This window comes from Poeciliopsis prolifica, unplaced genomic scaffold (genome assembly GCF_027474105.1).
Source record: "Poeciliopsis prolifica strain line A6 unplaced genomic scaffold, Auburn_PproV2 SCAFFOLD053, whole genome shotgun sequence".
Taxonomy (NCBI): Eukaryota; Metazoa; Chordata; class Actinopteri; order Cyprinodontiformes; family Poeciliidae; genus Poeciliopsis; species Poeciliopsis prolifica.
Genome location: NW_026562428.1, coordinates 2220968 through 2242466, shown reverse-complemented (window position 1 = coordinate 2242466; position 21499 = coordinate 2220968). Strand labels below are relative to the sequence as shown.

Genomic DNA, 21499 nt, shown 5'->3' with positions numbered 1-21499 from the left:
TTGTAAACACAAGAACTAAGATTTTATTTCCCTTATTTAATTTTTCTTTTTTTTTAAATGTCAGAATCATCTGCCGTCCGGTGATCCGGTAGAGAGCAGCTCAGACGCTCATGGGCCCGTCTGCTCGGGAAGCGTGGGAGAGGGCAGGGCTGCGGCGCTGCCCGTCCAGGCCCAGACGTGTGATAATCTGAGATGACCGAAGGCTCCCCATGTGGCCTCTGGCGCGGGACTCGTACAGCTCAGACGATGTCTTTCTATACCTGCAAAAACACTGGCTGTTATTGCACAACATCCTGAAGAGAAAAAAAAAAAAGCAGTGCATCATTTTTGATTTGTGGGAAAAGAACGGATTGCGAAATGTTTTGCAAATCCGGCACTCCAGCCCTCTTTTCTCTAATACCTCTAAATTACCTAGATTATAATTTTGCTAGACAATGTAGCAAAATTAGGACAAAATCTATAAGAACAAGTAGTTATGACTCACGTCCTCAGGAGCAGAGAGGACAGAACCACTGACAGAGAAGAGGCGGCCATGGCAGCCGATCCCATCCACGGCTGCAGGACAAGCCCAATGGACATAAACACACCTAAACACACGCCGTAGGATGAGTTTGCTGCTCTTCTACTTAATACAGAACACAAATTCTGACAGACAGTTTCAGGCCTCACCTGCAGCCACTGGAATCCCGAGCAGGTTGTAGATCAGAGCGAAAACAAAGTTGATCCTGATCCTGCGCACTGTCCTCTTGGACAGCTCGATGCTGGCCACCACGTCCAGCAGGTCGTTCTGCAGGGGGGGACAAACCCTCAGGTTGAGACCCCTCCAATCCAACAGAGCGAATCCACACCGCCGGCCCACCCACCCTGATCAGGACGATGTCGGCCGCTTCGATGGCCACATCCGTGCCGGTGCCGATGGCGATGCCGACATCAGCGCAGGCCAAGGCGGGCGAGTCGTTGACGCCGTCCCCCACCATGGCCACACGATGCCCTCGGTCCTGCAGCTCCTGAACTTTGGCCACCTTATGCGATGGCAGCACCTCTGCAAACACTTTCCTGATCCCCACCTGCAGTCACGTGTAAAAAAAAACAAGCTAAACTGTTATCAAAAACCCAAATCTATTACAACCCTGATACACACTTTAGTCTGTATGAGAGTTTCACCTGTGCAGCTATGGCTTTGGCCGTACGCCTGTTGTCGCCGGTTATCATGGCCACCTCGATGCCCATGCTGCTCAGGGTGTGCACCGCTAGCGCTGACTCCGCTTTCACCGTGTCTGCGATGGCCAACATGGCACACAGAACACCTGCAGAAAGCGCAGACAAAGTCAGTGTGGTGAAAAAGACGCGACGGAGCCCGTTAGTCCGTACCTCACCATCTATAGCCACCAATATGGCGGTCTGTCCTTTGGTTTCGTGGCTCGACATGGCGGCATCGACATCCGCTTTGATGTGGTGGCCATTTCTCCTCATCCACTCTCTGTTCCCGATCAGGACAGAGTACGATGCCCCCTCAGCTAGAAGCACACCGAAGGAAATGTATTTTCATATTTTAAAAACAGAATTGAGATAATATGAAGATTTTCAGATGTGTGCTAATGAAACACCGAGGTGGAAAGACAACAGCTGTGACCTTTCAGAAGCAGTTTTCGCTGCTTATGAAATCTGGATGGGTTATAAGGCAAATTTGAAGCCCATCATTCTACATTATTGACGAGAGATAAAAAAATAAAATGTCAAGAGTTGCACTGAAGTTTCTATAGGTTGCTTAAGTTCATAATTAGAATTTTCAGCCACTGTTTATGTCCGGACTCACCTCGTCTGGCTTCTTCTGGTGCAGAATTATGATGCAATAATGAGATAAAAAGTCGGATGAAGTGCGACATGACCATTCAAACTTTGCTTTGAAAACAATGGGATGCGTGTCCGACTTTGTTCTATGTGTGGACGCCGCGCAGGTCGGATTTGTTTGGGAGGAGGGAAGAAAAGACCGGAGTTTGACCCGGAAGACCGCCATGAAAAAGTTGGACATGGGTCACATATGAAAAAATGTTTTAGGCATTTGGGCTAACACCATTTAGCCTTAATGGCCTTAATGGCTAAATGTCCATTTCCATCATGCTTGAAGAAAAACCGACATGGCATTTTAAAACAAAGCCAATTAATTGGTTTAAAGTTGATCATAACCTTCCTGAGTACTACAAGTATAATGGAACAGGAAATCCACGGTTTAGTGCATCTATGAATGAAGGGAAAAAGGTTGATTGACCTGTGGGGGTGGGCTCCTCGGCAGCCAAAAGCCTGCTTTCGTCTGTGGTGACTCCCGGCAGGAAGAAAACCTCGTCGCTCCGCTGCAGCAGATGCTCCACGTCGGACACTCGGCAGCTGATCCCGCAGCCGGGAACCGCCTGGAAGTCCTGGCAGCGTCCCAGAGCGTCCGAGCCCAGCTCCTGTGGGGTTGCACCGCACGTTTTACTCGCAACGCAGGTCGCTGGGCTGCACACACGCACAAAAAAAAAAAAAAAAAAAAAAAAACATCTCTTACGTCTTTGCAGTATTTCGCCACTGCCGCGCCCAGGGGATGCTCGCTGCTGACCTCTGCGGTGCCGACCAGCGCCAGGATCTTCCTCAGGGGCATGCGGGCCATTTCCCACAACACCAGCACGCGGGTCACCTTCGGTACCCCGTTTGTTATCGTGCCGGTTTTATCGAACATCACCACATCGATCTGTAGGAGAAAGCTCAAGGACACTACACTTTTACAGCACAAAAAGTATTTAAAATGGAGACAAAAAAATTGTACCTGAAATGAAACATTAATGAAGCAGCATAGCCCTGTTTTAGGGACGATTTAGCACCCCTAAATAGGACAACTGCCCCTCCGTAAAACACCGCTAAATGTCACGTCTTGTATTGAACCGATACATAACTGTCCGATAAACACACCTGTCACACACATATCGACACTAAATGTAACAATAACGACTGTTATGGGAACAGATCCAATATCTGTGTCATTCCTTAGACATTGAGAGTAATGGACGCGTGAAAACCATTAAATTAACAAAAATGATTAATCTATAAAAATTCTGCAAATACAAAAATGACAGCTACAATTTACAATTTCTTTTTTCCTTCTTTCTAACTATACACAGTTTACACGGTCAAAAACTGTATTGCGCCGTGTCTAAATAATCCGTTTAGTGCACAAACTGTCAATAGAATTTTTCTTTTATAACATATACCCAACAGGAAGTACGCCTTTCAAAATAAAACCAAACTTCACAATAAAAATTGTCTGAACAAATAGTCTTCTTATGTAAGTGTGACAAAATAAAAAACAAACCATCATACAAATTACTTAAATACTTTCTATTTATGGCTCTCACACTGACCAACATAAAACACAGGAAATATTAAGGTCAGCTAAATTCTCGTGGAGGGTGAATGAAGGATCCCTATGACGTCATAGTCTTTATTTGTTCGTTCTTTTCCCCTAAACTTCACTTTGCACTTTTTCCTCGCAGAGCCAGTCGTTCTCACTATCGTTGCAGAAAACCCAAATCTCAACTTAACGAATCATGATGCCAACTAGTCAGAGTTCAGCATCCGAGACACAGATTGTCACTGTGGAAGCCCTGATGCCTGCGGTCGACCCGTTTGTCAGAAACCTCACCCCCAAGGAGAGGAAGGGACTGGCAAACGGGAACCCAGAACCCAGCACCACCTCTGCTCTACAGGAGACCTATGGAACCATCTTGGAGCTGCTGACATCCATCGTTCTGCTTGGTGCCCCCAAAGAAAGACGGACCATGAAGGACCTGAAGGCGGCCGTGGGGAACGCAGTTCCCGAGACTTTTGCAAAAGTTCTGGGCATTGACAAAGACTTGGACAATGAACACAACCAAAACTTGAACCGACTGATTGTGCAACATCTCCTGAAAGTAATCAGCTTGGACTCAGAACATGATCAGAAGGTGGCGAGGATGTCCATCATCAGCCATATGGTTGATGAAACACTCTATATAATGGAGGACTTTTTGTATGGATCATATTCACCTGAACCAGCCGACGTCAAAACCTGCAGACCAAAGAAAAAATCTAAAGGTCTAACAGGAACAATTAGGAGATTTTTTAGAAATTTAATTGGCAAACGTTCAGCAAAGGTGGCTCCAATGATCATTATTGAAGAACCGGAAACATCTTTGAGTCACGACAAGGAGAACATCGAGGTGGAAGACAGTGAAATGTCAGCAGCAGAAGCTTCTTCAGGAGACAGTGATTCTGACATTGAGGGATGTGAAGAAGATTATCAGCTGGCCACAGACATCAAAACTCCGGTCATGGTAGACGTCGAGCCTCTGGACGTCCCAGAAACTCCAGAGCTTGGGGAAGCAGAACCTGAGGATGTCGAGCCGTTTGTTCCTCTGGACGTCCAAGAGGAACCTGAGGATGTCGAGCCATTTCTTCCTCTGGACGTCCAAGAGGAACCTGAAGCTGTCGAGCCATTTGTTCCTCTGGACCTCCAAGAGGAACCTGAGGCTGTCGAGCCGTTTGTTCCTCTGGACGTCCAAGAGGAACCTGAGGCTGGGGAGCCATTTGTTCCTCTGGACTTCCAGGCAACCCCAGAGCTTCTGGAAGAGGAACCTGAGGTTGAGATCTCACCCCTGGAGCCTTTCGTTCCTCAGGACATTACTGACATGGAGAAATCTGAGCCAGAGACTCTTTTTTTACTTGTTCTTGTTTAGTTGTTAGGTCTTTTTTATACTTATTCTTTTTTAGTTATTAGGTCTTTTTATACTTGCTTTTTTTTAGTTATTAGGTCTTTTTATACTTGTAACCATTAAAAAAAATCTCTTCAGTTCAACCTTATGACTGGAGATACATTGTTGATTTTACCATTATAAAATAACTTGTAATTAACTATTCGGTAAGATCAATGTCTTTTGCACAGGTGGTGGAGCGTTCTGAAAACAATATTTAAAAATAAAAAAGGGACATACCGTGTGACCTAACACGTTATGTAGCCATTTTTTTACTGTTTAATTAGTAATTTTAAATGTTGAAAGTGTTCTTGGGTGTTTTGAAAGGCGTTGTCAAATACAATGCGTTATTACAATTATTAAAACGCGGCTAGTACAGAAAATATTGTCACTAGCGCCCCCTTCATTTCCGGAATGCAATACTCCCATTTCCATATAAGGTGTGAGACTGACAGCGGGCCGCCCCGCCCTTTTGCTGCTGAGGTGAAAAGTTAGCAGTCTGAGCTAATGGGGAGTTTATGTTGTCCGCCATTATGAATATGTATGAATATGTAGCCCATGTTACTAAGATCAAAGTACATTAAAAGAAGCTAAGAAAGAAAAAACTTTGTATTTTCTGTCCTGGAGGGTTTACTAAGAAGCTGGTTCAGTTGTAAAGCAGGTTAAGTTAACCTTGTGGTTTAGGTAAAGCACCTGATGTTCTTAACTAAATGATGCTGCAGGTTTACCTATTATCAGGTTTCATTTTGCCTGCACTTGGTTGTGTACATTATTTTAAGTGCATTTGACAAGTTTACCAAAATATTAAAAAAATGTCATTCAAACTGCATTTGCCTTGTTTTACTTTTCACTTTTCATTACATTACTTGAGTACATCCATTTTTACAGTAATTTCCATACTTAAGTACAAGACATTTCAGATACTTTAATACTTTAACTCAAGTAACATTTCAGTGACTTGGACTTTTACCAAAGTCATATTTTGGAGAGGTACCTATAGTTTTACTGGACTCTGCCAGTAACCCTGCCCTACCACTAAGCTGCTCACGTTCCCAAAAAAGAAAGAAAAACAGGTAATCACGTGATAACTGATGTCACACTTCCCAGGACTTCCGGCTAAATATGGAGGACCTGGCGCACAGAAGTAAACGGATCTTAAGTTTTTATGGCTCCACGGTGATTGCATTGCAGCCACTTGTTATGCTGTAACAGTGATTACAGCACAATAAGAGATTTTTAATGTAATAGATCCTGCAAGGGATGGTGACTTTACACACCGGAAAGGAACCAGCTTGAGCAGCGGACCAATCAGGTGAGCGCAGGGGAAAACGAGGGGCGTGTCCGGAAATGCAGCAGGACGGGAGGGGCCAGGAGAGCGGGTTGCTCTGCTCTGAACCGTTAAGAATTTTTCAAGTAGCTAATCGCTCGGGAGGGCGAAAAGATGGCGGAGAGAGCGGACGCGCTGTGATGAGCTCTGGGTAGCAGCCCTCAACCAGCTAAATAACCTGGCCCTTTACACACCTCTTCAACCCCAAGGTGGACCCCAACTTCCATATTTTACAGTAAGAAGAAAGAATAAGAGTTTTATAAAAGATGTCGGTCGTTAATGAGAAAGATTTCCCCAGTCTGAAGAGTGCTAACGCTGCTAAGCTAAACACGCATAACTACACTGCTGCTGCTAGCGCTGAAACACCGATGGAGACGTCAAAAAATAGCTCCAGTGTAAGACGGCAACTGAATGCAACTCCAACCAAACTTCCACCTGCTAAAAAACAAGCCACTGAGTCAGAGGCCTCCTTGGCTGCCGTCTTAGCAGCCATTAAAAGTTTGGATAGCAAGGTTGATGACTTTGGCAAACAGCTAAAGAAAATTCGGACTTGTTTGCCCGCATTACTCTCCAAGTGGAGCAGAACGCACTCGGCGTGGCTGAATGTAAATCTGCAACGGAAAACCTTGAACAGAAGTTTGCCGTAATGAATAAAGAAAACGCTGCTCTGAAAGAAAAACTCCTGGAGGCTGAAAGATACAAGGCGTCGATGGAACCTGAGGCTGTCGGGCCTCAAAGAGCAAGAAGGAGAAAACCTCAAAGAAAAGGCAGAACAACTTCTCTCAACTATCTTACCACAATGGGCGGACCAGATAGGAGATGTGATCGATACAATCCATCGATTAGGAAGAAAAGAAGAGGGTCGAACCCGTCAAGTCATCCTGCAGTTCACTAGGAGGCGCCATCGAGACACCGTTTTGGAAAGTGACGAAGGATTCAGCAGTGTGCAAAGAACAAGGTCTGCGTTTTGCTCAAGATTTTATGAAGGAAGACCGGCTGGCAAGAGAAGAACTGTGGCCTAAGATCACCAAGGCCAGATCCCAGGGTAAGGTGGCCTTTTACAGAGGTCACATCGCAGTGATCGACGGCAAGGTGATCAAAGCTTCATCTCCTTTCTGAGACTACAGATTACTCTCTGTTTATTACATCCTCCTATTACAGGGTTGAACGGAAAAAAAAAAATCAGCAGTTTTTTTTTTTTCATTTTAACATTGTTTTATATCTCTAAAATGCTTGTCATAGTTAAACTCTTATCTGCATTCCTGAGGTTATTTTTGTTTTTGTTCAAATGAAAAAAGTAGTAGTTTTAAGCTAAGTTCAGTGAAGATTGTGGATGCAGGTTGTTTTTTCCATGTTATAATGTAAAGGCCATTCTCAAACTTTTCAGGGGCTTGCCTTTAGTTCATTCTATTTAAACAAATCCTTTAACTTTAAGGTTTGTGTCTTTAAAAAAAATTAAATTTGTTTCTTTTGTTTTCATTTATGTCTTTAAAAGTTAATCTTAAGTTTTTGTCGCTAAATGTAAGGGGCTTAAGAGAAAATGTCAAAAGGAAGGCAATGTTTATGTATTGTAGAAATAAGAATCCACATTGTGTTCTTCTTCAAGAAACCCATTCAACGGACTCTGATGAAAAGTTCTGGTCAAATCAGTGGGGAGATCAGATTACTTACTCACATGGTACATCTAAATCAGCAGGTGTGGCTGTATTACTGAATAACTTTCCAGGGAAGATAATTTATACAAAACATGACAGTGATGGCCATTGGTCTCTTTCTGTATTACATATTGAGGACTCGTTAATAATTCTCGGTAATATTTATGGTTACTGTAACATTTCCAAGAATAAAGAGCTTCTTACAATTATTGAAGCAAATATTGAACAACTTAAACAAAGATTTTCTACTAAATATATTTTATTAGGTGGGGATTGGAATATGGTTATGGACGAAGCTCTTGATAGATATCCAAGTAAGTTTGCAAATGCCCATCCAAACCGGACTCTGTCTGATTTCTGTAACAGATTGGAACTTATTGACTTATGGAGAGACAAACATATTAATGAAACTCAGTTCTCCTGGTTTAAATCAGATGCTTCAAGCAGATCTAGAATAGATTTTTGGCTAGGAACAGATGATGTTCTCAAACTAACATCAGACTGTAATATGTCTCCAACCCCTCTCACTGATCATTGCAGCATTAATTTATTAATTACTCCTCTTCCTGAGAGTTTGAGACATAGAGGGTATTGGAAATTCAATGCAGATCTCTTAAAATATGAGCTGTATTGCAGAGAAATCAAAGATCTAGTGAATAAGATTCTGTTAGATGAGTCAATAATAACCTACACCAAAAAATGGGAATATCTAAAATATAAGATACGGGCTTTCTCTATCTCGTTTAGCAAAAACCTAAAAAGAAACAATGACCTGGAAGAAGTAAGGTTAGTTAAAGAGTTAAACCTATTATACGTTAAACAGATGTTGACTGATGCTGACAAAAATAACCTCCTGATCCTACAAGCTCAATTGGACAACATCTATGAAAGAAAGGCCCGAGGAGCTTTTATCAGATCCAGAGCGAAGTGGATTGAGGAAGGGGAGAAAAACAGTTCATACTTCTGCAGACTGGAAAAGAGGAGGCAAGTTAAAAATCACATTCAATCCCTTATTATTAACAACAATGAATGTACAGATCAAATTGTAATTGCAAAAGAAATCAGCAACTTTTATCAAAACCTTTATTGCTCTTCGTTTTCAACCCAAGACTGCGACCTTCTGCTAAACCAAGTCAAAGACTTTGTCCCTCAAATCTCTGAGGATTTTAAGGAAAACTGCGACAAAGATATTAATATCGAGGAATTAGATAGCGCCATCAGGTGTTTGAAACTGGATAAATCTCCTGGCCCGGATGGCCTTACTGCCAATTTCTATAGACACTTCTGGGATTATCTCAGAGAACTTATATTCCATGTTTTTAAAGAGATCTTAAGTAATAATTTACTTCCTCCCACCATGAAGCAGGGTGTTATCACCCTTATACCCAAACCAGAAAGAGACAACAAGGTTCTCGACAACTACCGTCCGATCACCCTTCTAAATTGTGACTATAAACTATTGATATATTTATACAAACAGATTAAAGACGGGTCTGAAGGATGTTATTTCTGAAACACAGACAGGTTTTATGTCCAAAAGATCGATACATGATAACATCAGACTGGTGCAGGATTTACTTGAGTACAGTGACCTGATTGAAGATAAAGGCTTCATCCTTTTCCTAGACTTCTACAAAGCCTTTGATATGTTGGAACATCAGTTTATTTTCAAGGTTTTGCAGATGTTTGGATTTGGACCAAACTTCTGTAGTGTAATAAAATGCTTCTATGACGGCACCACGAGCTCAGTTGCACTGCCACATGGTACATCTCCACGTTTCTCCATTAATAGGGGCGTTAAACAGGGTTGCAATATTTCCCCGTTTCTCTTCATCTTGGCTGTTGAAGTGATGAGTATTTTCATAAAAAACTCAAATATACCGAAATTGAAAGTTTTGGATGACCAAATTATAATTAGTCAACTAGCTGATGACACCACAATTTTTTTGAAGAATCTAGACCAAACCCCTAAAGTACTCAAGTTAATTAATATTTTCTCCAAAGCATCAGGATTAACCTTAAATCTGCAGAAGTGTGAACTGATGGCGATTCATGCATGTGATCTGACGGAAGCCTATAGTATTCCTATTAAATCTTCAGTTAAATATCTTGGCATTTTAATAACTAAAGATGTTAAACTCAGTGAAACCGTTAACATAGAGAATAAAATACAAAATTGCAAATCTCAGTTAAATAGATGGCTCCAAAGAGATCTGACCTTGTTTGGGAGAACCTATTTAACCAAAATGGAGTCGCTATCCCGGTGCATTTACCCAGCTTATTCTATGGCCATACCTAATAAATATATTAAAGCTATAAATCAGCTGAACTTTAATTTCATCTGGAAAAATCGAGTCCACTACTTAAAGAAAGCAAATATGGTTAAAGACTTTAAAGATGGTGGTTTACAAGCTATTGACTTTGAATGTTTAAACGCCATCTTAAAGGTAAATTGGTTGAAATCTTTTTAATGAATGGAAACAGTGTCTGGTACTGTCTCCCCAAAGGTTTGTTTAAAAAAATAGGATGCATGGATTTTGTTCTTAGATGTGACTTTGATGTCAACAGACTTCCTGTTAAGTTATCTGCTTTTCACAAGCAGGTTTTGTTGTGCTGGAAACTTATGTACACACACAACTTTACTCCTCACCAAACCCCCATCTGGAACAATAGATATGTGTTACACAGAAATAAATCTTTGTATTTGGATCACTGGATGGAAAAAGGTATTTGGTCCATAAGACATTTTCTTAATGACAGTGGAGATTGGTTGTCTTATGACGAATTTTGCTTAATGTATAACTTGGTTTGCTCACGCACTCAGTTTCATATGGTATTAAACTCCATCCCCACTGCAGTCAAATATCTGGTTCAAAATATAAACATTAAATCAGCTGACCTTCAGTTTCCAGCTCTTCAACTGTTTGGATTTAACCTCTTGAACAAAAGTAATTCTAACAAACGGATGCGTCAGCATCTTACTAATATTATATTTCCTGTCCGACCAAATAAAAACTCCATTTTAAATTTGTTCTCTGATTCAGAGGTTAATAAGTGGAGAACTGCTTACCTTAAATATCCTCTGAGCCCTAAAGCTAAAGAAGTTCATTTTAAAATTCTCAACAACATTTTTCCATCCAGGGAACTTTTAAGACAAAGATTTAACTTCGACATTAACATGTGCACCTTTGTAATACTGACATTGAAACAACAGATCATCTTTTTTTCTATTGTGTGCAAACTGCATCATTTTGGAGAAACTTTCAGGACTGGATCTCAACTAAACTTTCCCTCCATCATCCATTAAAAAAAGAGGATGTAATATTTGGAACCACCCACAAAGACACAAAAACCGATCTGGTTCTGAACAATCTGCTGATCCTCGCCAAATTCTTCATCCACTCCTGTAAATGGGGAAATAGAAAACCGGACTTTTCAGCTTTTAAAAACCATCTGATGGAGAACCACTATAGAACCTTAAAACTGATCAAAAACAAGCAGGGAATTAAACTTTTGGATGCTTATAACGACCTGACTTTATTTGAAAACTAAAGCCCTTTTGTCTCTTTTTTTTATTTTTTTTTTATTTATTTATTTTTTATTTTATTTATTTATTTATTCTCTTTTCTGTTTTTTATTTTTGTTCAGTAATCACTCTGTTTGATGTCTGACTGATTTTATTTATTTAACTTCTTTATTTTATTATTATCCTTTAGTTATATGTGTGCCTTAAGCCTGTAAACTTTACTTTTCCATGTATGTATATGCCACGTGAATTTGTATAATTGTTAAGTAATTAATAAAAAAAAAAAAAAAAGCTCTGGGTAGCGAACTCCCAAAATAAATTATTAAACATCTTGGAAGTCCAGAAGAGACACCAAAAGGACCATATTCGTAAGTTAAAAATGACAATACTGAATTGAAACGTCCATTCATAACCGGAAAACAACTCTAAGCGAAAAAGAAAACGACAATATTTTTATTGTCAATATTACCTTGTATTCCAATTTAAGTATGCCTCTTATTCATCTATCTTATACAGAATTGTACTAATGTTGTACAATTCTTACTTGTTTATGATTATTTTGTTTCTAAACTGTGTTCATGTAATGTCAGGGTGGTGTGACGTCTGTGTATAGCCCCTGACAGTATTGTTGTGTATATGTATTGTTGTGTGATATAATTTCAATAAAAACTTATTACAAAAAAAAAAAACTTCCTCTGATGACTGTTTTTGACCATTTTCTTTTCAACTGTTCTCGAGCTAAGAAGCATTCCTCCCCAGTTGGGGAGGTAGACAAAAGTAGCTCTCAGGACAAGAGCACTTCCTCTAAATATTCTGTTTTTGAAGCATTTCTCCGACTGAACCTCCCCGGTTGGGGAGGTTTGCTTTGAAATGGAACGCTCAACTTCTGCTTCGAAGAAGGTGCCATTTCAAGACCCTACCATTGAAAAGAGCCATGTGCAGATCAATGTGATAGGAGAAAGAATTCCCCAATCTTCCCAAAGAAGAAACGGAGACAGTTGAGTCTGAATACTCAAGTTTGGATTTGAAGAAAGAAAGCACCCATTAAGAGAGCATTTGTCTGGAGAACAATTTCTCCATTCTCCCAATCGAGCTAACTTCCCCGCCTGGGGATGTTTGCTTTGTCGTTGAGAAAGTTCTCCCAGAAACCACAGATGTTGCAAAGAACCAAGTCAGCAAAACTGAAGAAAGCGATCACGCGTTCAAGGCAGACGATGACCATGTTATGACTGCAGGTGGCCACTGCAAAGAAGACATTTATGAAAGGGGATTTATTTACATTTATGAGAAGAAAACACCAAGTGTGATATCTTCCTCTGGTCCTTCTCCAAAGCAGCCAGGCCATTTTTCTACGGGAGCCAGAATAATTAAAAGATGTTGCTGAAAACAAGACAGGAGCCATTTTTGAGGTTGGAGAGATTATTGTGAAAGAGACAGAGAATGTGTTTAATCAACAAAAGAATATGTGTTTATGGGAATTTATATATATAAGAATATATGTATATGGGAGCCATTGTTGTTAATTTTGTGTTTATTTTGTATGGAACGAATATATTCTATATATATAAGAACATATGTATATGGGAGCCATTGTTGTTAATTTTGTGTTTATTTTGCATTCTCATGGTTATTATTTGCTTTTGTGATTTTTTTCATAATTTTATTCTTTCTCATTTTTGTCTGTGGACTTACTTATATGTCTGCAACATCACGCCAAGCATTGAATGATTAGGTTTAAATTTCATTTCAACTGTTAAAATGTATTTACCAGTTGAAATTGCATTTCTTGTTTCAGTTTAAAAATCCTTTATTGATCCCAGAGAAAATTGAATGTTCATCAAGAGTCTTCAAAGAGCCAATGAAGATGCCGATGGCTGACGACAGGAACGCGGTCTGTGCCACATTGAACCCTGAAGAAGACATCTGTTTTCCAGATGTTTATTTTCCTCAACCACCTTCACTTCTTCTCTCATGATGGAAAATATAACTTGATAGCTGGGACATAAATATCTCTCCATTTAGCTTCAGTTTGTTAGTTTTATTCATGTCCTCAGTTTCTCCGCCGACCATATTTTAAATAAAATCCTTTTGGTAATGACAAAAATAAAACAACTAGATCCGAGTTGAACTGCCAGAGACTTCCGCCAGCACAAGGAGGCGTCGTGACAGCCCTACTAAATGACGAACAAAATATGGAGAAAGGTAAACGTGAGTAAAATATAAACTTCCAGAACAACTCATGGTGGTTTCTGTGCATTGTTCCACACAACAACTGAACTCTAAATTCCAATTGAGTTTGTCACAAAAACTATTTTGTTAAGCTCAGAGTTTTCCGCCTACGCGATCATATTTATTTACATTATTATGACAAACAAGGGTAAACTCTTAAAATAACATTTTTATCATTGTTTCAGATGATGACAAAAACATTTACCCTTATATATATATACTTTATATATACAGCTTCAAGATATTGTGCAAATGATGAGATTGGGGGGGAACGGTAGTTTTATTTGTGAAGATCTACGTGAGAAATGATCTAGTGATAAAGAAGTTAACTCATGGAATTGCGAGACTAAGGAACACAGAATAATAATAATAATGAAAACCAGAATCAGTAGACCAAAAACCCCCCAACAACCCAAAAACAACCCAGATCCTGACAAAATCAATATGACACCATGCACAAATCATGGGTTTTAAACCACCTGCTACAGATTTTTCAAACCTTTTGTTGTTCTTCAAATCCTGGCACCACATATTTCCGTGTGTTAGTTCTTTACCTTGTGCGCCATCTCCAGCGGCTCCCCTCCTTTGATGAGGATTCCGTTTTGAGCCCCGACTCCTGTTCCCACCATTACAGCTGTCGGGGTCGCCAACCCCAGAGAGCAAGGGCAGGCGATGGACAAAACCGTGATGGACGCCTGGAAGGCGAAGCGGACGATAACCTCCGCTTTGGAGATGTTCTGGTTGTAGCCCTGCACAGAGGTCGAAGGTTAGAGATTTGTGGACTCTGCTTGCTCGTTGGCAAGTTAAACTATCCAAAATCCCACACACCGGAAAGTGCTCCTTCACTACGTCAAAGTTGACAAACCCAACAGAAATCCAAGCCACCAGCGTCAGCAGGGACGTAAAAATAATGAAGGGCACAAAGTAGCCGCTGATTTTGTCCGCAAACTGTTGAATCGGAGCCTGCGCAAAAAAAAAACAAACAGAAAAAACAACAATTGACAACATCCGCAAAAATCAGCAATTGTTAAAAAAAACGCTTTTGTCGAATGGTAAACTCAAATGTACCGTAATACCTTTGATGTTTGTGCCTCTTCAACGAGTTTAACTATCTGAGACAGAGTGGTTTCAGCGCCGACGTGCGTGGCTTCCACCAGGAGGGCACCGTGAGCGTTAATGGAGCCCGCAATCACCAAGCTGCCCACCTTTTTACTGACGGGCATCGGCTCGCCTGGTAAAGAGGAAAGAAAGGGGGACGTGTTAACGAAGCAACGACACCTGCACACGCAACTGTTCTCCGTGTACCTGTAATTAAGGACTCGTCCGCCATAGAACTTCCCTCAATCACTTTTCCATCAATGGGAAACTTTCCTCCAGGGACGACTTTGACGACGTCGCCCCGCTGGACCAGCTCCACCTCTATCTGCTCCTCGCTGCAAAGTACAAATGCATCAGTGCGGGTTATGCAGCTGGGTTGTAGCTGTGCAGAGTTTCACATTCAGGGCTTTACCTGACAACACGGCGATCGGGTCCTAACGTGACCACTGTGGCTTCGGTGGCCTGGAGTGACATCAATTTGGCCAAAGCTTCTGAGGTTTTGCTCTGAAAACGCAGGACGAACATCCGCTGAACGAGGAAGGCATTTGACTTCATTGTTACACTAAATTAGGGCGTATAAATTGATTTGACCCATTGGGGCAGTTAAGCACCAGACCAAAGTCTGAGATTCTCGATTTCAAGACTTCAATGCCGTAGATGAACATTAAGAGTTTATAAATAGAGGGTTGGGATTCCTTAGCCAATGAGTTAAATTTCTAATCAATTGAAATACAAATAGGTGGCAAAAATGGAATGAGTTTCATATGCATTGTGTTTTACAATCAGACAGAGACTGAGAAACAACATTTTGTTTTAAAGTCTGGTAAAGAAAATCAAAACAGTATGGAAAATGCTCAGAATGTTTTTTTAGCATCTTGAGCTTATAACACAACAGTGATAGCAAAACCCAAAACATATTTTTATCCTCTACCTTCGCAATGTGCTCCAGCCATCGTCCGAGAGCGATAAACACGAAGAGCATGGGCGGAGTGTCGAAAAAGGTGACGGGACTCTGGGCGGCTTGCTCTGCTATGGCCACAACGAGGACCACACAGGAGTAGACGTAGGCGACGGAGGTGGCCAGCACGATCAGCACGTCCATGTTGGCCGTGCGGTGTTTTAGTGAGCGATATGCCTGGACGTAGAAGTATCGCCCTCCAAAAATCTGAGCAAAGAAATGCCAGAACCTCATAGCAGATTTAAACGGGAGCAGTTGGCTGCCGAATATGGAAAGAGAAACCTTAAATCCAGATTTGTCGTTTTCCTTGTACCTGCACGGGTGTACAGAGGAGGAAAAAGGCCAGGTTGAGGAGGGAAAGACCCGGCAGCACATTCTGTTCCTCAGGCATGGAGCCTCCGTGCTGTTTGTGTTGGATGTCCATTATCATCATATAGATCATGAGGCCCATGACTGGCAGGCCAAAGACCAGGCTGAGCAGGAAGGAGTTCTTCCATCTAGGGGAAAACGGCAGGAAAATAGAAAACTGTTGTATAATAAGGAATTTCAGTTTCAGTAAAAATGTACAATTTTCAGTGAATGAAAGGTGTTAAGGGAATTGGATTAAAAAATTCCTACAAGGTCTAAACCAGGGATGAACGGCCGAACTTTCAACATACAACTTGAATTAAATGTCAGTTACGATCTGCGATCAATAACATATTTCTTAAATTGAATTGAAATAGGGTTCTCACTCTTTAATATGACATTTTATCATAAATTCTGGTTCTGAATGAACTATCTTGTGACAAGATAATTTTCAAAATAATTTTCCATTTGAACTAACCATTTGTTGTTGTTTATTTTTCAATAAAAATGGACTCACTGTCGGATTTCCTCTGAGTGGTCGAGGTTGTTTTTGAATCCAGCTTTCTCCAGACTGGCCTCAAATCCAAGGCTCTGTGATTACAAACAAGAAGTTCCAGTCAGTAAGTAACATTTCAAACCAATGAAACACACAAAAACAAGACCTTAGATTACGAACACCTGAATTATCCTGACAATATCACGAGCTCCGAGGATTTCTGGGTCAAACTTGACGTGAGCTCTTTGGGTGGCCAGCGCCGCTGAGGCTGAGTGGATGCCTTTGGTCGTGATGAGTTTGGACTCGATTTTGTGCACGCATGACGCGCACGTCATTCCTGTTATCTGCAGATCCAGCTTCCCGTGTGCCCCTGCGTTGTCTTCTAATAGCTCAGCACCAAAGCCTAAGTCCTCTATGAGCTGAGTCACTCTGGATGGATCAATGAGATTTGGATCATACTTCACCTCCGCCTTTCCGGCCATCAGAGACACCAGGATTGCAATGATTCCTGCAACATACAGCAAAGTCTGTCACTAACGACAGGAAAATCGTTTTAGAAGCAGGTTTGCTCCAACTTACCCTTGTGTTTGAGGATGTGTCTCTCAATGTTGGCCACGCAGGAGGCGCAGGTCATTCCCGTCACACGAATGAAGCATTTCTCTGCTTTCGTTTCGGGGGAGCTGATGTGGCAGGTCGAAGGGGTTACCTGAGATCCAGCGCCGTTGCTCATTCCCAGCCTGCTGGTTGAGCACAGGTCTTGTTTTTCCTGATTCACAAGAGGCTCTGAAAGAAAAATCACACAATCTCAGGAAGTGTGAAGTCCATGCAAAATATGTTCAAACCAGCTATGCCTTTACTGAGTAACACCTGAAAATTTGAGCTGGAAAATTCAACCCTGACAGCACAAAGTAGCAAAAAAAAAAAAAAAAAAGACAACCAAGAATCTGAGCAGCACAACATACGCAAATTATGAGACTTCCTAATTGAATAGTAGGGATTAAGCTATCAAAGAAAGTGTTGTCAAGCCTAAAGAAATGTAAGCCTTTCATAGTATTTCTGAAAGTATTCAGTCAATGAAAGGTAACACGACTTACCTTCAAGTGAAGCGTCAAAGCCCATTTCTTCTACAGCTGCCCTAACATGCTCTGGAGCAGTCAGACTGGGGTCCAAGCATATTGTTCCCTTCCCTTCCTTTAATGACACCATTATGGACTTCACTCCAATCATCTGAGAGATCCTGCCCTCTATGGACTGCACACATGACCTGCAGGTCATCCCACCAATCCAGACAGTTACAGTCTGAACGGGTGCATCGATATAGTCACTCTGCCAGTAGCTTAGATCTCCGTCAGACGACTCCTCAGGTAACAAAGCGGCATCGAATCCCATATCTTCGATTTTATCTCTTAGTTCGTGCTGTGTAACGAGGACAGGCTGATATACGATTAGAGCTGTTGCATCCTGAAGAGACACCTGGATGTGCGAGACCCCTGATAGCCCTCCAAACTGCCCCTCGATGGCCTGCACGCAAGACTGGCATCGCATCCCGCCCACTTTAATCCGTACGGCCGCTTCAACTCTACATCCCAAGGTCTGAAGTTGCCGCGCGATCGCTTTGGTTGTGGTGATGGAGGTATTGTAGTCCACCTGGAGTAAACCATCTGACACAGACCAGATGATGGCAAAGACTCCGTTAAGCTGGCCGAGAGTGGTTTCCACAGCTTGTTGGTCAGAGGCGAGTCCCAGAAGTTTGAAACTGATTCTGGAGATTGGTTTGGCCGATAGGTCGAGTTCACTATGGCTTCCGTAGTTGTAAGCCAAGTTGTCAAAGGCTGTTGGGTTGTCGTCTGGGCCATTCCTCTGAAAGGGTGAGAGCAAATGCATTAATCCTCCCTTATTTATCACTAACCATTTGACACAAGTAGAAGCAAGAAAAAGAAAGGAAACTCAAATTAATCTTTGAATCAAACGCGTAAAATACAGACACACGTTTGTTGCTGTCTAAAGCTTCCAGTGTTTCTGAGATTTCACATCTCTATGGGAAACTAGACATAAAGTGTTCTTTGCTTTTTTTTTTTTACTTCCTGGTCCATCTCCAGAATGTAAGCCAGCTGTCTGGGTTTACTTTTGTTCTTTTGTTTCCTGAATCTTAGGCTCTCACACCAACCTCTTCTCAACAGGATCCTTGTTGGTTTGCATGTAAACTAGCAACAAAATGCAGTGATGGCTCCCCTGCTCAGAGGTCTTCATTTTATGTACTGCAATATATTTTGTTAAAATTTTATATGGAGGAATAACACAAAGTACTTCACAATATGGAACTGGAACTAACGGCAATACTCATTTCTTTCAAAATAAAAATGTAAAAAAATTCTGTCTTGCACTTGTAATTTAGAGATCTTTATGCTGTAACCTGATGGTTTCTCTCTTTCCACAGAACATTTCATATTTCTATTTTGAAGTGGAATCTGGGCCTGAAGCGTAAAAATCAAATCAGGTCCAGAACATATCTTTATTATACAGCTATCAGCACAATTGGAGGCTATCATCTCCAGCCCAGTAGAGCCAGTTTGGGGGTGGATAATAACCTTGTGAGCGGCACGATTCATAAGCCCGATGGCGTGACTCCGCTTAAAGGCACCTTATTACTGCGAAGGGAAAAGTCAAACCTTATTAAAAGCTCCTGGATCACCACTGGTCAAAGGTTTTTAGTGTACTCCACGTCATTTTAATAAGCAAAATCTGAACAAGACTCTCACGGCGGTTCTTTCAAGTATAGAGCCAAGTCCATGCTGATTATAACTCAGACGTATCCACGATGAGGATAAAATGCATAAATAGGAAATAAATAAATAGAGACTAAATTGGTCTTACAAAAGTTCAAAATTTATGGAACGTTTCTGTGTATAGCCTAGGTTTTTGGTGCATTTCTATCATAAAGAAAAAGATATAAAACTTCTGATATTTCACAAAAGACGTATTAACATTTATGGAAAAAAAACTATTAAAAAAACCTATTACATAAAAGCAGGCAGTTACCGTAAGAAAGGCTTACAGTATTCAATTATGCTGCATAACAGATCAGGACAGTATTACGAGGGAACGCAAAAGAAAACCAACGTGACAGGAGAAGCCAGTGAAGATTAATGTGGGGAGGCAAGCGTATGTACTGAGGATGATCTGAGAACCAGGAGAACAAATCTGAGGAAACTAGAGACAGCTGGAAGAGAGAGCAGACAGAAGGGAATCAACGGATGGAAATAGCTGCGCAGGTTGGCAGGTGTGAACGCGTGGAGGGAGGATCACTAGACTGCATAAGAGATAAACCTGAAAGAAGGGAATGGAAAATAATCAGAAGTACACAAATGAAAATAAAAAGAGGAGAGAAATGTCTGCAAAATTTTCCACAAATATGGAAAAACATTCACCGCCCCGTCGTCCTTCTACTGCCTACTGTCGTCTTCTTTGTCTTTTCTGCCAGTAGTAACAAAGTGTTTCTGTTGCAGTTTTACCAAATTCCAATCTGCGTATTTGGACCGATGGTGGAATAAACAAAACCAGTAACATCTAAGATGCAAAAAGAAAGGAGCAGTCTGAACACAAACACCTGAGGATCATGGCAAGAATTTGGCAAGACAATGAAATGGTTTTTATATCATGAAGTTTCTGTTGGGGAACAGCACTGAAATTGAAATGTAAGGTTTCCAGAGAGAAGTTGTACAGGAAAAGGGATGACCTTATTTTGCTTGAGTGAGTTTTGCTCTCTAAGTGAACTCTTGAGGATTTATGTTGCGTTCTGTGATCGTCCTCATGACCCACTGGACTCAATAGATAAGGTCTGTTAGCCAGCGGTTGAATGTTTGGGTGTATTCCAGCAGGGAAAAGTGTGACGGACAAGAGGTTGTTGCCACATATAGGATTTAACCGTGGACAGAAATCAAAGCGTCGCGTGCGAAAGAATTTCCAAACCCTGTCTCACACAGTTTGGAAAGTCGTCACAGAGAATGTACACCAGCGGCCAAAAATTTGGACAAACGTTCCCGTCCTATTCAATAAGAAGTTGCATCCAAGCTTTTGACAAGATGGTGTCCTTTGGCCAGAAGAGGGGAACAATTTGAACACCACAACAGAGAAAATGTGTGGCACAAACCAAATCCAGCATTTTTAGAAAAAGAAAGAGGTAGAAGTGTCATGGTTTGCTGCAGCAGGTCCCCTCTGGGGAAATCGACCCAAAACACCAAGAATTTCACTGAGAATAAAGAGATAGAAAGCCCTGGGCCTAGTCAAAGACTTACTAAGATGTTGTATAGGGTGACTTGAAACATGTTCTACAAATAGGAAACTCATCAGAGATAGAAACATATCAATGAAATTTTTTCAAACAGGGTCAAACAAGCCGTCAGGATGAAGGGAGTCTGGACTATCACCTGAATTCTTGCTGAAATCCATTATTTATGACCTAATGCGAGGTCAAATGTCGGGTTTGTGTGATTAAATCAGTTCCGAGAGATAAAATACATCGACATCTGGCTCCATAGAGATAAACGAGACTTTAACTTCCGAAAGAAAACTTTGTATCTTTACTACCTGGACCGCTCCGGGCCTACCTTCAGCTCCGACGCGCACAGCGTCGGGTCGCAGGTCGAGCCGCAGGTCGAGCCACAGGCGCACGCGGGCTTACAGCCACATTCAACCATACAAATCTGCTCCCTGGACCCGAACCCGGACCGCTTCTTCGACCCCTTCGGGGAAAACATGTCCGGAGCCGCGCCGAGCTGGTGTTCGGCTAATCTTCTCCAGAGAAAGTGAAAAGGGCAAAAGTCCAGAGAGGGAGCGCGAGCGCTGCTGTACCGGAGCTACGAGGTGAGGAGCACGCGCGTTTGGTACGTCATTATTCGTTGTAATGTTCTGCGCTGTTTATTCACGAGGACGCCAGAAGAAACGTCCAAATAGACTCAAATGAAGCGTCGTTTGTGTGCGTTTCCAGTCAGTAACAATGAAACCAAAAACAAGCGTAAAAATAATACAGAAAAATATAAATTCAACTTTCTGACAAAAAAAAACCCCTCAAAGACAAAGAAAGTTACTCTCTATATTAA

General features: G+C 41.4%; 1 protein-coding gene across 2 annotated transcripts; it reads right to left on the bottom strand.

The window, feature by feature from the left end:
- On the bottom strand, nucleotides 1-21250 carry atp7b (ATPase copper transporting beta). Of its 2 annotated transcripts, XM_055059149.1 has the most exons (20): nucleotides 21008-21250; nucleotides 17495-18260; nucleotides 16980-17183; nucleotides 16583-16908; nucleotides 16422-16495; nucleotides 15870-16053; nucleotides 15530-15763; nucleotides 15011-15102; nucleotides 14806-14933; nucleotides 14577-14731; nucleotides 14329-14463; nucleotides 14055-14249; nucleotides 2546-2728; nucleotides 2270-2450; nucleotides 1377-1517; nucleotides 1165-1307; nucleotides 864-1067; nucleotides 670-787; nucleotides 485-587; nucleotides 1-260 (listed from the first exon to the last, which is right to left on the bottom strand). In XM_055059149.1, exons 1-20 carry the CDS (start codon nucleotides 21155-21157, stop codon nucleotides 101-103), a joined length of 3876 nt encoding a protein of 1291 aa, XP_054915124.1. In that variant the 5' UTR covers nucleotides 21158-21250; the 3' UTR covers nucleotides 1-100. The 2 variants fall into 2 exon arrangements, with proteins under 2 accessions (XP_054915124.1, XP_054915125.1); XM_055059150.1 differs by lacking the exons at nucleotides 1-260; nucleotides 485-587; nucleotides 670-787; nucleotides 864-1067 and having other exon boundaries at nucleotides 1168-1307; nucleotides 1372-1517.
- Nucleotides 21251-21499: the final 249 nt, after the last annotated feature.